General features: G+C 37.3%; 1 protein-coding gene across 4 annotated transcripts in view; it reads right to left on the minus strand.

Annotated features, from left to right (window-relative positions):
* The window catches only part of camta1a (calmodulin binding transcription activator 1a), a 284069-nt gene that overhangs the window by 259703 nt on the left and 5744 nt on the right, over nucleotides 1-18622 (minus strand). For all 4 annotated transcript variants that reach the window (XM_030734206.1, XM_030734207.1, XM_030734204.1 and 1 more), the window contains exon 3: nucleotides 11438-11541. In XM_030734206.1, the coding sequence (XP_030590066.1) occupies nucleotides 11438-11541 (104 nt within the window). The remainder of the gene's footprint in view (nucleotides 1-11437; nucleotides 11542-18622) is intronic.

Here is an 18622-nt window from a genome sequence, read left to right on the forward strand (position 1 = left end):
TGAAGCATAGATGTGCACATCAAATGCAGAACTCATTTTCCTTTATCTAGTAAATAAAGTTAAACTCCATTACAAAACGGTTCTGCACAGAAAAATCCTGACCAAGCAATTCAGAGAGAAAGGTAGAAATCTTTCTGTCTATACCTGAATAGCTTTGCAGCTCAGTGAACACATGAGGGAAAAGAGAAAGAGACAGAAGATAAGAGTAAAGGAGGGAAACCAGAGGAAAAGAGAGAGATGGAAAGAAATCGAAGACACAAGCTGGGTTCAATTTAGAGGCTTCCCATAGGAGGTGGAGTGACCTGTATCTGCTACAATAGAGGTCATGCAATTTTGAGTGGATACCCCTGTCTTCAGAGGATACTGAGGACCCCTGCCTTGATGTGCACATCCAGAGGAAAAAGGAAAGGGTTCCTGTAGCATACAGGACCCCCCGGATGACCTGACTGGTGGGTTCCTATTACAACAGCCTCACTACACCGTGGCCTCGCAATTGACACTTCACAGTACGCTACAACACTAGCAATCAGTAAAGCTATCAAGCTCACAGGAAGTTACTATGAAGTCAGCCATCCAAAGAAACTCTACCAGTTCCTTACCTTCCCGTCTTCTACTTTCACCAGCCAAATGTGATGAAAAAAGCACAGCAAAATATATTATTTAGTAAACTGTAATTGAGTGGAAACTCAAGCAGATGAAAGTATAGGATCATTCCACGCCACACACAGACATAAATTATCCTTGGTGTTCCCATTAAAAAACCCTTTGAAAGGGAAAAGGAAAAGTTGACACACTGCAACACTGTGGCTAAATAAATGTGCTCCCCGAGCAGCCGGAATAAACTGTGGAGGCATTTTGCCGTCTAAACCTCAAGCGATTAGTTCAATGATGAGCTGATATAAATAAAACCTGAAGCTTACTTTAAAAAGATTCTCACCTAGACACCCTGACATGTTAACAGTAGCTCGCCTTAAAAAAAAACAAACATTGGATCTAACCCAGAAAATAGAATTAAAGAAAAGAAAAGCAACAACAAACAAACAGATAGATGGAAAAGCATGACCTTTAATTTTCAGTGATTGCCCCCAGAGAAGCTAATGAACATTTCTGTAAACATTTGCAATTGGTGGGAGTCATTTTAATTACTCTCCGCAGAGAAAGTCTTGCATGGCAAGAGGCTCAAATAAAGATAAACATTTAATCAAGCATAACCTTGTGTTCTAATAGGTGAGTTGCCTTAAAAAAATTAAAAAAAAAAAACACTGACAGTTGAGGTCTGGCTGTGTAATTATTGAAATGTATCAGAACTGGGAACGAAGAATCCAGAAACTGGTGGCCAGATCACTCTAATACAAGTAAATCTAATCCATAACAGAAAACTTTCATTAATACAGTGTTTCAATAAGGTCAGGATATTCTAAAGGGGATGCTCAAGCTTTTTTAACATGAGTTTTAAGTCCAAATCTTTGGCTTATAGTGAACTACACACAAAATCTCAATTTATTTTGTTGTGTTTGGCTGAGCTAGTGTTGAAAACAGTGCTATAAATATTCAGGCACATTCATTATAACTTGAGCTCTGTCTCTTTAATATGTCTACAAAATAATGGCAGATGCACAGTGTATTTCCCTATAGTGTTTTTTAGTGTAAGCATCTCATTTCATCTAAAATAAAGAGTGCCTTCACTGTCAGAAGAAACTGATCTATTCTTGCAAAATATTATATTATTCTTATTAAAAATTTGGGGAAATCAAACAAACAATGTTTTCAGCTGTCATCCAGTAACTACACTAATAACAGAATGAGTCGCTTCAAGAGCTGTTTGATTCAGCTCAGCGCCATACGTTTGCTGTGCAATAAATAATCTGCACAGCACTTTGCTGCTTAGTTTAAAGTTTTTATTGACCAGCTGGACCTGTATCACCTGCGGGTGTGATTAGATGGGGACAGTGCTTACCAGCTGCGCTAACTAATTTCCTGGAGGAAACCCTGCTGCATGCTGGAATGCGACACAGCCAGAGAAGAAGGTGGCCCAAAGGACTTACACTAATAAAAATGCATAAGCGCATTAGTTGTTTTTTTTTTTTGACCATTTGTTGATGTCAGTGCAGTAACATTGAACAATAAATGCACACAGAAACTGCAAAAAGTTGACAAGCCTGCATACAGCACAGTAAGTGAAGCCAAAACTTTATTTTTGTTTTGGTCATGAACCTGACACCAACCCACACAAACTAAACTCTCCGAAATTAATTTAGTTTTAGGGCAACACTGCTGGACTGAGAAAAACCACAAAGCTGGGTGGTTGTGGTATTTATTTCCAACACACTAGAGATACCACCATGAAATTATGGAGGGTTTTAATAGCTAAGAATGACCCTTTCACTGGAAAAGATAACAATAATACATATGTGAGATTTAGAGCTACTGTATTACTGTGCTATCCTTTCATATTTTAAATTAAAATATATTAAAAAAAAAACACTGAAAAAGAATCATTACAATTCTCAAAGAACAAATGAATTCATAAAAATGATTCATTTCCCGCTGCAATTGTATTCAAGCAAGTGCATTGTTGTGTAAAATCATAGCAGCAGGTTCCAAGATATCACAGTGGCATAGAGTGGGTTAACACAAATTATGTTTTAGTCAGAGATAAGGAGTGAATGATTACACCACACTGCATCCAATTGTGCTTGTCATTATTGCACCTATCTTATAGTGTTACTGACAGTGTATCTGATATCGCAGTTAATTTCATTTATTGTGGTTTGTGATCACTACTTCCCTGCTTGTTACAACCGCTGCCCGGTGAGTCCACTAAGTGTTTCTACTGGTTCTCCTGCTCTGTCCTGAGCGGTGGCATATTGCATGTAGCTACCACGCTGCGCTGCTGCTGGCAGCGGCGTGAGGCAGAGAGGATTATTCCTGACGACAGGGGCATTAAATGTGTAGCAGGCCGGTGGAGGCCTGAGCTGATGCTCTCTTGTCTGTTTTGGTTCAGCACCAGTTCAGAAGCAGTCCCCTCTAAGCTGAGAGGAAGCTCACAGTACTCAGAGCGTTGTGCCGTTCATTAAAGGCTAAGGGTGTCACACCAGCTTAGGCCCAGTGTCCTCCCTCAACCAAGGCTTCATGCTGTACTCCTCTGCTTTTCAACATGGAGTGGCAACGAATATAGTCACTTCTCTGCAATTGGCAAAATTACTCTGTTTGTCAATGCTTTATAATGTCACACTTGAACCCCTTATTAAAAGGCAGAAAGCCTTGTGACTCCAAGGAGGCTAACACTAAGAGTCTAATCCAACATGTTGTGATGTAGAAAATATTACTCAGTCTTACTTGTCTTTAGGTCTTCAATAGCACATCATAAATGCTGCCATTTAGACCCATAAGTCCAACAGTACAGCAGAAACATCAAGCCTAAATAAAATCAGCTGCTTTCTTTGACTGGTAGTTCCCCAATGAAGACTTGCTTTGAATCCTATAATAACATACAGCCTGCATCAGAAGCATAAAGAGAACCAAATAAAAAAAATGTCCATCTAGGAAATAGCCCTGGTAAAATAGAAATTCTCCAACACAACTCAAGTACTGAAACCTCCGTGCCAGCATAACCAAACATCAGGCTGACTCTGTTTGATCTTGAAAGGGATATAAGCCTAAAGCCCTTCCTGTGCAAGATGTCCTTCTTTAAAAAGATTGTAATCTTAACAGAAATGTCTAGCAAAATAGAGGTCATCGTGCCAGAGCACCAAACAGACAATAGCAGCTGGCTGCAGACCTGAGAGGAATTCTGTGAAGAATCACCCCCAACCTGAGAGGCATGGTGACATTAGAGGCTGAAAGAGCAGTTACTCAAACAAAGTAAGTATAGACTCATTGGAAGTATTTCTGTTTTCTTTTGAAACTTGGTCACTGTAAAGTGTGCTAAGATCTTCTCTCATTTTTGACAGGTGAGAAATCTGTCAAAAATGTCACTTTTCAATCACAACCCCCTTTTCCTTTACTCTCAGCAAAACCATGTTTTTTCTTGAGCAGCCAGGTACTTGTCTTCAACTGATAATTTAAAAGCTGATAGCATATCCGTACCTTGCATGCTACTCGTGATTTACTGACAAGGGTACCATTCAACCTTCTAAACTCACATCCTCTGCCTTGAATTTTGATTCGATTGGTTTATCTAATTTTCCAGTAAATGCTTGAAATGTATTCCTGCACACCTTCTCATGAAAATACACAAGGGAATCATGAGAATGATAGAAATGAACAGTTCTGCATTAGCTTCACTTCACCTCACTGGCAACACCAGAGCCCCCATTCACTCTCTAAAGTTTTCAAGTAGCAAGTTGTATCCTCAATCACTTCCAGCAAAAACAACATTACATGTAAATTTTTTTCTTTTGAAACAGACTAACTGAAACAGAATAATCCTAGATTTAAACAAGAGGAAAACACAACTAGAATGAGATGTGGGTGGCAGGAAGGGTAAACAATCAATATTTTATATTCCTTTCCATGGTGGGTGCAACTTATTAGTAGTAAAATAAGTAGACATGTTAGAAATGGAAATATATCAAAATTAGAGGTTCACCAGATGTTTGGATGTGTATAAATAAGAGGCACTCTTAATGTACTACAAAATACTAAATAAATTATATTATGCAAATCACAGTTGATTTGATTTAATAGCAAATTACATGATTTATATCAAATTATTGTGTTTATACTGTTACATGTTGCAGAACAAAAATCTATATTTCTTTACTCTTTAATCTTTTTTGCTGACATTGTATTGAACACTTCCTGAATTCTGACTGAGCTGATTCACAGCTGATTCATAGCTGACTGAGCTTGTTTACCAGTGCTGAGAAATGAGGCTACGAGGACCTGAAAAGGACACCGAGAGCTGAGAAATTTGAGGACAAAAAAAGTTGCTTGATTTTCTAACCAAAGAAATTTTTGCTATAAGGCTGCAACAGAAAAGTATCCTGGACATTGTTGAGGAGGTAAAGTCGTTCTGCATTAAAAATGCAGAGAAGGAGAAGCAGATTGCGTACCTGGAGAGCAGGGTCGCAGACCTGGAACAATACACCAGGATGAATGACATGCTCCACATAAAACTCTGATCATATGCTCGGGCTTTGACCGGTGACAGCAGAGAGGAGCCCAGGGAGCTGGATGTTATCTCCATGGAGCAACAGGTTGCGGCTTTCCTGCAGTCAAAAGGGATCGACCTGGACTGTGGTAATATCGAAGCATGTCACCCTCAGCCCAGGAAAAACACTAGCGACAAACCAGCTGTCACCATAAAATTTGTAAAAAGAAAGCACAAGACTGTACTGCTGAAACAGGGGAGAAAACTGATAGTATGGAACGTCTACATGAACAGCCATCTAACCACATACAGCCAAGAAAGCATGATACCTAAAGAACCTGGGTAAAATTAAAAATACTTGGACTACAAACTCTGACATATTCATCAAACTAAACGGAACACTGGAGGAAACGAAAGCACGTGTCATCAGAAATATCGAGGACCTGGAAAAATATTAATGACCATCATGGGATCGACTATAAACAAGAAAATACAAGCCACATAGACCACAAATAGCAAGGAGCTGAACAAATAAACTACATTCATCAAGACACCAAAATAATGATGGACACTAAAGCATAACATATTAAATCATGACACTAGCAACTCATTTAACAACTGGGCATTATGCAATTCTAACACAGAGGATTGCTGATCATGAGAATCTGGAGCTGAAATCACTTCAAAATAGATGAAAATAGCTAAAGTTACACCACTGTACAAAAAAAAGAGATATTACAGACCGCTTTCTCTACTTTCACAAGTCTCCAAAATAGTGAAAAAAGTTTTCATTAACAGACTTGACAAGTTCACTGATAAAAATAAAATATTAACAGACAGAGTGGTTTCAGATCAAACAGATCAACATCTATGGCATTAATGGGATTAATTGAAAATATCACTAATACTATAGATCAAAGACAATGTGTCGCTGGAGTTTTCATTGACCTGAAAAAAGCTTTTGACACAATTAATCATGAAATATTACTTGCTAAACTGGAACACTGTGGCATTAGAGGAGTGGTGTTGCAGTGGGTCAAGAGTTATTTGAAACTCTGTGAAAATTGGAGAATATTAATCAGAGTGACTGTGGAGTCCCACAGGAGTCAGTATCAGGACCAATATTGCTTATCCTGTACATCAATTATATATATATATATATATATATATATATATATATATATATATATATATATATATAGAGAGAGAGAGAGAGAGAGAGAGAGAGAGACACACACACACACACACACACACACACACATCTGCTATAGTGTGGTTTATTTTATTTGCAGATGATACAAATATTTTTTTATTTGGAAATTGTAGAAATGATACTGGAGTAAAAATGTTGCTAAATAATATTGAAATAGGTGTGACTGGGTGTGACAATAGATTTAAAAAAAATATGCTGGAAACCTCACATAAAACATGGACAAACTAAACTGTCACGAGGCATCTCTGTACTGTGTAAAGCAAAACATCTTTTGCATTACAAATCACTCCACATACTTTGCTGTCCACTTATATTTCCATACCTAGAGCGCTGTATGGAAGTCTGGGATAACAAATACAAAACTTTACTTCAACCATTATGTAAACTTTTTAAAAGAGGCATCAGGATTATTAATCAAGCAGGATTTAGACACCACATTAACACACTTATAAATATAAAATTTATTTATATACAGAGGTGGCAAAAGTACTGACATTCTGTACTTAAGTAGAAGTACAAGTACTTATGTTAAAAAATACTTTAGTAAAAGTCGAAGTACTGGTTCAACTTCTCTACTTAATTAAAAGTAAAAAAGTACAGGCTCTGAAATGTACTCAAAGTAAGAAAGTAAAAGTAGTTCTTTGGAGGATGTTTCTACCTGCTATTTTTGTGTAAAACTAACCGAACCTTATTATACATTATTGTAATAATATAAAATAATATTACATGAGAATACAAACGTTATTCCAATCTAAATTTTAATCCTAATGAATGTACTCAGCTTGAATCACAAACTGTGAAAGGGAATTTAAACACAGCTCTGTTCTCTGTGTCCTCCATAGTATAGGGTGACTGTGCCTCCACCTAAACACCAACATGAGGATACTCAGGGGTTACAGTGGGATTCAGAAGGTGGAGGAACCCTAAGATCAGCTGTAGTGGCTCTGCATGGGGAGAAGAATCACAAATTTCTATTGTGAGCTCCAGTAAATGATGTTGGTGTGCAGGCTGTGATCAGCTGGCCTGCTGCTGCTGCTCTGAGGTTTACTGCTCTGTGTGGATGAACTGAACTCACAAAGATGTAACCCAGTATTTTACAGCTATCTGAGCTGATCTCCATCCCCTACACTGACAGCATACAGGCTGTAGAAATGTTGGATTCAGTGAATGAATCTCAGCATCAGCAGCTTTGATTCAAACTCATCTCTGCTGCACTGATGTAACCTGTAACTCTGACCATCAACACAGCCTCTGTGCACCAACACAGAACTTTACTGTAAATACAGTACAACAAGCTAACCTGTTTATTACACACTAAACTGCAATATTTTCATAGAATCTTTGAATAACACAAAGTCGGCATACTTCAGTTTGTTTTCCAGTCCTTACCTTTAATTCTAGCCTCTCTTCGTCCTCTCCTGTCCTCTTTCTCCATCTCTGAGTGAACTTCTCTCTCTTTGCTCTCCCTGAAATACAGCAGCTCTTCTTTTAGCTAGCAGACACACTGTGTGACAAACTGCACACACTTTGTGTGTTTGCTGATATTTGTTGAGCATTTAGAAACGCTGCATTTACCTGCCACACGTTACTCCCTTCATGCTCGCTCCTCTTCAGTAGCGCTAGCTAAGCTGTTTATGTGTCGCAGCGCAACTTACGGACTCGGTCCGGCCCGCTGTGACCCCTGATTATAGCGCTATAAATGAGACATTAATTATATGGGTTTGTGTATTTAATCCCTTTGTACGAGATAAGCCCCGATGATGGAGGATACGCAAGTACGATTGTCTCTTATCTGTTATTATTCCTCCATTTAGGCTCAGATCGTTTGATGTTTGACGGCGCGCTGACCGGAAATGCAAACTTCTCTCTGACGTGTTAAAAAGTAACGAGTCTGTTTGAAAATGTAAGAAGTAGAAAGTACAGATACTTGTGTAAAAATGTAGGGAGTTAAAGTAAAAAGTACTCAGAAAAATAAATACTTAAGTAAAGTACAGATACCTGAAAAATCTACTTAAGTACAGTAACGAAGTATTTGTACTTCGTTACTTCCCACCTCTGTTTATATATAAATATAAAATTGCACAAATTATGTATAAAGCCAGGTATATGTTGCCAGGAAATGTATAGAGGATTATTAAGACACAAACAACATTTAAAACCTTTTGGATTTCCATTTGTGGAGTAAAATTATGGAACAGTTTTCCAGTAAGCTACAGCAATGTTCAAGCAATCAAACAATATTTTCGAAACATTTTGGAAGCTTTTGTAAGAATATGAAATTGATGACTGATGAATATGTCTATAGTAAAACGTATTAGTATATATTTATGCTAATCCTTATAACTACATTTTACAATTACATATATTTTTTGTATGTGTATAAGTATATGCAGCTATGTGTATATGTGTAAATACTGGTTTGTTTGTTTTATATATCTGAAATAAAAGGTTATTATCATAATCATTAATTATTTAGTCAGTGGACAACACAATCCAGAGTTATCCTTGTGATGATATAACAAAACAAGGAAGACCCTAAAAATCTGGAAACAAAATCTCTGTCTGTTTATTTGCAACTCTTCCTACAAAGTCAAGAGTTGAATAACCAAAATTGGCACACTGCTACATCTAAGGCCCTTGTAGCATTTATGCACCTATAACCCTTCATAAAGGTGTCAAATATGATGATGTCATCATGTTTCCTAGCAAGCATTTAACAACAGAGTAAAATTACAGACCCAACAATACAATCTAGCAAGCATTTAGCTGTTTAAATATCTAGTATTGTCCATTGTCAACAATGCTATAGCTAAAGCCCACTATAGAAATATTTTTCACACACGCAGCCAAACATTCCAGCCTAAAGAGTGCTATGGAAGAAAAATAACTATGGTATATGCTGCACAAAAATGGCTCAAATGAACATTAACAGCCAAGCTACCAAATACCTCATATTCCTTAAACATAAAATGTGGGAAATTAGTGCATTAAGCATGCTGAGCCAGTGCCAAAAATATGCACAGAATTGATGAGGTGTCACTTTCACTAAGAGTCACACAATTGCACCGACAAGAGCCTCTCTGATCCCTCCCTTCCTGCCTGTCTGCCACCAATGAGGCCCAAACACTCTGATTTGCATGGTCTGCACAATAAAGAAATGTCCTTGATTTAAGGAAAGGTTGCCTTGCTCTTTTCAGCCCTGGAAAACAATATTGGCATGCATACCACAACACCAAGAGAACCATCTTTTTTTGCTAATTTCTTTTTTTTCCCCCCAATTTTCTATCATCCTGCCAAACATCCACAGAGGAATACGCCGGCCAGTAACACAACATGGTCCTTTTTTCTCAACTATGTCTGTTATGATTTAATTTGGTAATAAATGACAAGACATGCTAACAACTGTGGCCGACAGCATTCCCGAGCAAATGCTTAGACTTACATTTTGAGATCAATTTCAAAGCCATGTTAATTAATTTAGACTGCTTCCAGCACAATGCAGGTCAAACAGGGCAAACAAGTTACAACATCAGCCAATTAGAAACACGCACACGTCACACATTTTTTCATAACTACAGCTGGGCTATTGAGAAAAAAATATGAGAATTTAATGAAGACTGGAAGTGAAGATATAAGGAAAGTCATGAGTATGGAAATGATGAGTATAAAGAAAGATACTCATTTATTACTGTATTAATCAGTACTATAACCAAAGACATCTTAATACCCTCATTTTCTAAAAAAAAAAAATCTGACTACAAAGTCACTGTGAAATAATATTTAACTGTATGTTACTGACAGATTGTCTTTTTGAATATCCTGTTTCTAAGAAACGGGCCTGTCTGGTGCCTTATCATCTGGTTGTTTTTCAGTCAATTAACTTTCATCATTGCAGATGATGGTATTTATGTGGTCACAATTTGTTAATCAAAAGCACGGATGGCTGATTTTTGCATATTGGTTTTAAGATTTGTCATGGAGTATATTTAGGTCTAATTGCTACCAGTTATTCTCTGTAAAGAAGAAAGTTTTTCATGTATCAATAGTGAGAATGAAAGCGATAAATTCATCAACATATCCCCTGAGAAAGAGAGCAGGCTGACAAATGAGTTCTGAGGCAAATGAAGCAACACGAGTCCCTGTTAGGGAAATACAATATAAAATGTTTTAGACTTGTGTAGACTTTTGTCTGCTCTCTAAAATACTGCCATAGTGCTAGTCAGTTACTTTGTGGATAATAGATCATAAAGATTGCTGAAAATTACATTTATTATTGTTTTCAAAATTTTAACATGCTTTATTTTTTAATTTGAGATGTATCTATGTTAGTTTGGATCTAGAAAATAAGTCATGTGGTAAACAGATTAAGAGTTGGACAGGAGAAGGAACCAAGACACTTCAAATTTCTACATAAATCATATTTTTTTTAAACATGTCTAGTTCCATAACTAAATGATAAATAAATAAATAAAAAATTAAGTGTGCAATGTTTGCAGAATAGCAGGGGTGAAGTTTTGTGAATAGAGCTTACAAGTCACATTAAGAAACAGGGTTTTCATGCAGGATGAGCACTGCCAAATCTTTAGTAACAACAAATTACAAGCTGTGAAGTTAAATAAAACAAAATTCCACCACACAGCATACCGTAAATGAAACCAGTGAATTATCTACATTGGGAAAAGATTTTGTACTGCATCTATAAAACATCAGTGTCAATGCGTGTGTCATAATAAGATGCAGAGGCACTTTAAATACCAGAAACACAGAATATAAACTAGAGTAATACAAATAATAAATCCCATGAAGTTATGATAAATGCTAAAATAGGTGTGATCTGAAGTTGGAGCACAAGAGTTATAAATAAACCCTAATAAGTACATTTAAAATCACACATTCACTATCATCATATGTCACAAGCATGTGACCTTAACTAGCAATTATGAAATTTCTTTATGTTTTTCAGAAGGTAACAGTGAACGTTACAGATTGCAGCTCTTCTTTCAGAGAGATTTTATGTGACTTGTATCTGTCTGAAATAGGCCTGAGAGAACAGCGTGTCTTATGTACGGCTATCTTTGAAGAGAGATGGATTTAGTGGAAAGAGGTATGATTAGCAGCGGTGTCCTTACCTCATTAGTGTTCCACCGGTGTCTCTCCTTTGGCAGCGAAGTGCATTTTGGTAGACATTCAAGCAGCTTCTTGGGCAGGTATATTTTCAAATGTCCATGTTCATCTACAACAAGAACAAGACAAAAAAGAATATTTAGCACAAACTCACCTACCTTACTGACTTGCTCATGTCCCTCTTTATCAGTCTGTAAGTCTCTCTGTAACAAAATGCTGACAGTAAAACAACTATCCCCAACTGAATTAGGAAATTAATCTAAGGATAGACCATTGCATACATTTTATTTTGTGGTCGACTAAATTATTTTACTGTGAAATGCATTCTATCAGGGGAGCTCACCAGAAATTTTTCACTGTCAACTTGTAAAGGCTGTATCTATTTATTATTTAGACACAATAAACACCCTTGAGTGATTTCATAGTGTATGGGGATTTGGAAATCTGTGTGCTGCACAAATAATGTGGTATATTATTCAGGGAAATAATTACAATTACCAGGCCCGATGCTTACATCATAATGTATGTAGTTCAATTTACTTTTCACAATCAGTTCACAAGAATTAGGAAACAGTAGACCCTCTTGCATGGATGCATTTAAATGTTCATTTCATTCCACTGCTGTTTTCTTGCTTAAATATACAGATAACTTAAGCGTGAAAAAAATGTTATTTGCTTAGGGAGGAAAAAACAGATTGAATTAACAATATCATAAAGAAACCTATAAACAGCTGTATCTTATGGTATTTGTAAATTGCATACAAAATAAGAATATTCTAAGCAAAGATATTATAGGTGATAATTAGTTTAAACACAAACAGCAGAAATTGTTCATCAATCAATCTGTACCAGTAACAATAATGTATTATTAGATGGAATAAAATCTGATCAGTTTATGTGGAAAAAGGGAACAGTTCATCTGTGTGGAAGGAGACATATATTAGGCTGGCACTGAGGGAATAATTTACAATCAAGAAAAGGCAAAAAAAAAAATAATAAGAGGGTTTCTTGTATCTGTAACTGCCAGTAAAGTTTGTATTATTCCTGTCCTCTATTCACATAGACTTTAAGCTTCTTCTCTTTTTTACACTACCACCACATTTCTAATGGATTTAAAGTCTGTTACACTGTAAATCTTGGATGTTGAGCTGTTTAATCCAGGTAATGTCCCAGCATGTGAAAATAAATCTGTTATTCAGTGCTTATGAGTTCAAATTAAATGTAAATACATTCACTAAAGGCAATGCAAAATACAGCATTTACCCCTAATGCAATATAGTCTGAAAATACACTAGAACAAGAAAGCAAACATCATAGACTGAGCTGCATTCTTTCACATTTATATAACTGTAGGTTAGGCGTAATGGGCAAGTAAAGGGGGAGATAGGAAAAAAAGCCTGAATATGAGTGCTGACTATGGATCCCTGGGGTAGCTGATATCAGACAAATAGAGAAAAAGTTCAACCAAAGCAAAACACCACTATAAAGCCAATACAAATAATCCAGTAGTGCACTTCATTATGAGTGTATACCAAAAGTGTCTGCAGCTTGCTTGCTGTGTATCTCTAAACGAGTACAGTGCAACTGCCCAGAAACATCCATATGGAAAATTCAACTCAGCTGATCCATAAAGATGGAGCCCAAGAATACCGTAATCCATAAGGTGGAATGTCATCGCTCCCAAAGGAATGCAAGCATATCTGTGGTATCTGCTATATCCATCTGTACCTATTATTTTACATGTAGAGTCTGTTTTATATGAGCTGCACATGTATCTGTAATGATTTGTTTCACCCAATTAAGAATCACATACAGCATCTGCTGCTAGGTACCACGAGAGTGGTTTCACTGTCAAAACTAGATAACATGCTGCAAGTGAATGATCAGAGACAGAGACGAAAGACAAAAAGAAGCTGTTTTATGTGGAGACTAGCTCTCAGAGCAACAACTTCAAATGTGAGCAAGAAACAGATTAAAAAACACACACACACACACACACATTAAATCCACACTTTGATACTTCATAGGTCAGTAGAAAGTCTTAGCCATCGCCCTTCCTAAAAGATTTGCTGTTTGAAGCTCACATCCACACATATGAAGAGTCTGTCTCTGCTCAGATTATTCAGGAGTTAATGCTCCCCTCTGGCACCCCCTCATATGACACCATCAACACCAAGCTCAAGTATGTCGAGGATTTCCTCACTGAGAGAGTTGTGATAGAAATCTACTGTAAGAGGATATGTCTACTCAACCTGCCAGCAGGCTGAAATATTTGGGATGAGAACAGCATAGAGGACCTTGACAGATGTAATAAAATCTCCCACTTGGTTTTAATCATTTCATAACCTTAAAATTACAACGGTCAATGCACAACATGTTTTTGTGCAAAGTACCTTTGGTTCTACAACTTTGCTACAGACCCCCTGAATTATGCAAAAAGCATCTCAGCTCAGTATGCTGTGCACATGAAAAGGTGACACAACAGCAACATAACTGCTTTTTACTTTGAAATGCCAGTCTTGTATTTGTCAGCTAACAACCCCCCAAGCACCAAAGCAACCCATGTAAACCCTGCAGGACTAACAAGGTGTTAACTGGATTTCTCCTAATCCTTTAACCTTACAAGGATGCCTCTGAAATCAGGTTACCACCAAACTGGAGAACGATTAGATTACTAATGTGCAACATGTAAACATGCTGAATGTTAAAAGACATAACTCTGAGGCATTGTCGCAAAAGCCTAACATGTATTTTGGTGTTAAAAAAAAAATCTGAACTTATACTGAAAAAAGTATCAGGTCAATTCTTTGTATTTAATTTTAAATCTCTATACTATACATGCATCACAGCTAGAACAGTTTCCCCAGGACAATGCATTTGAATGAGACACACTCTGTGGGTTTAAACTGCTGACTTTCACTATTTTTCAGTCAGCGTAATGTTTCTGACTGGCCGCTTCAGTCAGCTGACCTCAATCCAAGTGAGCATGTGTTATACTTGCTGAAGACCAGACTGAAGGCAAAATGTCCCCAAAACAAGCAAGAAATGAGTATGGCTGCAATACAGGCCTGGCAGCGCATCACCAGGGAATATGCCAAGTATCTGTTTATGTCTATGGATCATGGATTTCAGACAGTCATTGACAGCAGAGGATTTGCAACCAAACCTTTGACAGTAGTACTAACTGATGTATGTAAAAAGATATGTATTAAGGTATCTTAATATCTTAGTATCTTTAATACTAAATCTTCACAATATCCAAATTAAGCCAGACAGAAAGCACAAAGAATTTGTACTGCTTTTATTTAGTATTTGACATTAACATTATTCATTCAGTGGACCAGTGATAATGTTTTTCCTTCCATTTTAACATAAAACTGTAGTGAATCTAGGTATTTAGGCTGGTAGCTATTATTAACACCAGATGCAAAAACAACAGAGACCTTACAAAACCAAAACATCAGATAGGGCTACTGTCTTCAGATTTTTTTTTTTTCTCTTACATATGAATGACTGTATTTCTTTGAAGAACAGGTTAACTACTGTCATGTTTCAAACAGTGTGCGGTGCTTTTTGCTGTTAAATAAACCATGTATTTTAGATGTGGCACTGATGCTCAGCGATGGCCTTCTCTAATCTGGGAGTCCTTGTCTAACTTGAAGGGGGCCTTTTTAAAACATTTCTTACAAGGCTCTTAAACACACAAAAGTCAACATTGCTGAGGTTTCTTTTTACAGCACTCTCATAACTCTAAATTCTTTTTGTTCTTTAAGCTGCTATCTATCCAAACTAACAATATCTGAGCAACTGTATGTCTTTCTTCCACCGGGCATTTCCACTGATGTGAAGGAGAAACTCTGAGTGTTCCAGCAAAGTATTGCTTACTAATTAAAGATTCGTCCATTGTGGAATGTGGAATGGATATCTTGTGTATATACATCCTGTAGTTTGTGCATGATATAAAAACAGCCCTAAGGGAAATAGCAGGTTTACAGAATATAGACAAGCTCTTCCTAATCAAATTGCCTGATTTGATCAGTGGATAAACAGCAACTTACCCACTAAAACTGGGCTTTGAAACTGTAAATGCAGCTCTTTTTTTTTTTTTTCTTAACCAGAAGTTGATCAAAGTCTATAAACAACTCTGCTTCTTTGCATTTCCCGTGGACTCCCCTGTAAGGTTTAATATTTATTTTGCAGTTTAAACAGCAGCCTTAATGGCTGCCTGTATATTAGCCAAGAGAAGAGATCCACAGAAAACTACTATTTGGTTGTAAAACACTAAAGTGCAAGACAGGCTGATACCAGAGCTTGTTACATGAGAGGATGTGCTGAGCTGAGCTGGCACACTGGAGCCAATTACATTCTAGGTCTTGATGAGTGAGCTCACATACAAAAGGCTAAACAGGGAGAGGAATGCTTTTCAATACTGAGACTAGAGGTCTGCAGCCTTCAAGTTGCCACCACAGGCCATGTATGAGCTGAACAGTGGCAATCTGTGCACGCTGCTGTATAATTTATACCACCCTCTGACGAATGGGTATAAAGATATATATATTTCTCTGTGATGATGTTTGGATTATCGCTGATCCTGGCTGCTAAGCAAACACTTGGGCCAAATTTAAGGGTATCTGTCATGCTAGCTTGCTCCAGCCCCACCCTAGAGATGAGAGCGAGGGTCATGAGACTGGGAAGGCTGACAAAAACAAATCTTTAATCAATATCTGAGCCCTAAACGCAAAACCCTCTCTCTTCCGTCTCTGTCTCAGAGCGCACTGGGAGTGACAGTTTTTCTTTTTAATCTGTGCCCACATTGTGGAGAAATAGCAAGCTAATGTTTTGGCTATAGATCATTCAACAAATCGCTGCTGGTGGTGCATATCCAAAGTAACTTCGAATGCAAACATTTTCCACAACAGCTCAGTGGCTAATATGGCTTATGGATGTGAAGAGGAGTCTAACTGTTCTTTTGTGGCTATACCTAGAACACATGGGAGGTGAATCAGAGAAGAACAAACAGTCCTGTGGATAAACATTTGGCCCTCGTCTCTGTGAAGTAAGAAGTGCTCTGAAACTGAATTAGGTCTATGGCAGTGTCTGTTATCATTATGTTGGATGACAGCCATCCACTGGGCTGGACCAAAAATTAAAAAAGGAGTTTAGCTTAGAAATTAGTGTGGCTAGGCAAATGAGATAAGCTCAGATGTATTTCATCAACTGGGGTGACAAAATGTCAGAGACAAAAATGTGCTTTTTCATCCGCTACAAAGCACAGTATTCATAAAACAAATTAGCAGCAGTGCGCAGAAAACAGAAAATTTCAATCTATGCAAAGAGATTTTGCTTTGATGCCGATTTCCACATGAAAATTCTACTCTAGTCATGGTCACAATGATCACTTAAACATCCATTAAGAACTGCATATATTTTAACTTTTTATAAAGTAAAGGGACACTTACCAAGACTTAGTGCTTTTACAAGGCACCATTTAACCTGTGGTGCTTTCATGTGTTGCACCACTTAAAACTAGCAATGATGCTTTTTTCCCAAGGCAGTTGATTTTCTAATCACTTAATCGCTTATACATTGAGAAGGACTCTCCATCTATTTGCATCAATAGCAGCAGATTTGAAAGAAATATAAAAATAAGCAGCATTATGTTTCAGTTCTGTAGGAAAACTATGCATGCACTCTGAAAATATAAAAGCATAGGTCTGCTACAACAAGCAGGAAGGAAGAAAAGTATATATAAGATATAAAAATAAATAAATGCATTCTATTTGTAGCATGTAAAGACAAATATTACAGCACATATGCAGTAATGCATGCACAGTGAGTAATATAATTCATGAAATGCGTAGGGATGATGAGAAATTTATAAGATGTTGAATGTGTCATGCAGTAGGTATAATGACCAGATCTGCAGGAGGCCAGACGTCAAACAAATCCAGTGACAGAGCAGACCTGCAGCTCACGCCATGGGTAGAAAAGGACAACATGTTAGCTAGATGAAAATCTAGACAAAGCGTGATCAAATGTGAAGCAGAGATGAACTCACACACCCAGGGGGGAAATGGTCAACTGATAACATGCTGGAAACTAAAACCAATTAATCTAGTTGTGAGATGTGAAAAAAATGAAGAGGAAAGGGAAAGAGCGGGGTTAACCTGCATGAGTCTATGGCCAATGCATTTACCGGAACGGGATATTGGCTTCAGTAGCCTTAAGATGTGGACACTTTTCTGTGATCCATCTAATCCCCCAAATCCTTGTGCAAACTATTTTTGGTCAAACACTGTGACCTCCACATTCATTTAACAATTTTGAAGGCTAAAATTGCTTGTTTCTGAAAATAAATAATTTAATTAACTTGGCAAAGCTTTAAATGTAAGACAGACAACAACAAAAACCTTTTGATCTTTAAGACATACTTCATTTTGTCAAGTGTCTCTTTTCTAAAATCATACAGTAAGTCTAAATTCACTAAATAAAATTGAAATCGCTGATTTGAACAGGTTTGAAATGTTTCCAAACATTACAAAAACACCACTTTGTTCATATAGACCTTTAATCTATAGCACTGATTTTATGCTGTCTCTAAAAGAAAAACTGGATGTGCTTGGCCACTAGTGAACCGAACACTTGATTATACCAGAGTCTATAGCCTAGTACTTGTGGGAGATCCTGAGCTGAGCTTTAAAAGTACACAGGACAATTTAAGTAGTGTCAAATTTCCCTGGCAGTAATGACAATGATGCCTATCGTCGAGGGCTTGGTCTCCCCACAGCCTAATGGCTCTTGATGGGGACACAGAAAAGGAGTATGTAGACACAGACTTAAAATAGCTATGTTTTAGTGTAGGACAGGGAAACCAATTATCTTTATCATTTGGCCCATAGCCTGTTCGATAACACTCGTACATCCAGTGAAATTACAAACTCGGCACAAGCAAAAAAAGTGAACTGGTGAACTTCACTATAGCACAGTTACGGTACCATAAAACTAAAGTAAAGAGACCATTATATGGCGTCTAGTGATAGAATCAAGGATAAGTGTTTGACCGGCAATGCACACAACAGCTGTTGTAAAAAATGCAAAAGGGTTTTTTTTTTTTTTCCCACTGGGAAAGACAGAAAGCATCTGCACGCCAGTGAGAGATCTGAATGGGACTGAATCTCACTGGGCACGTT

The sequence above is a fragment of the Archocentrus centrarchus genome, chromosome 7 (genome assembly GCF_007364275.1).
Source record: "Archocentrus centrarchus isolate MPI-CPG fArcCen1 chromosome 7, fArcCen1, whole genome shotgun sequence".
Lineage (NCBI taxonomy): Eukaryota > Metazoa > Chordata > Actinopteri > Cichliformes > Cichlidae > Archocentrus > Archocentrus centrarchus.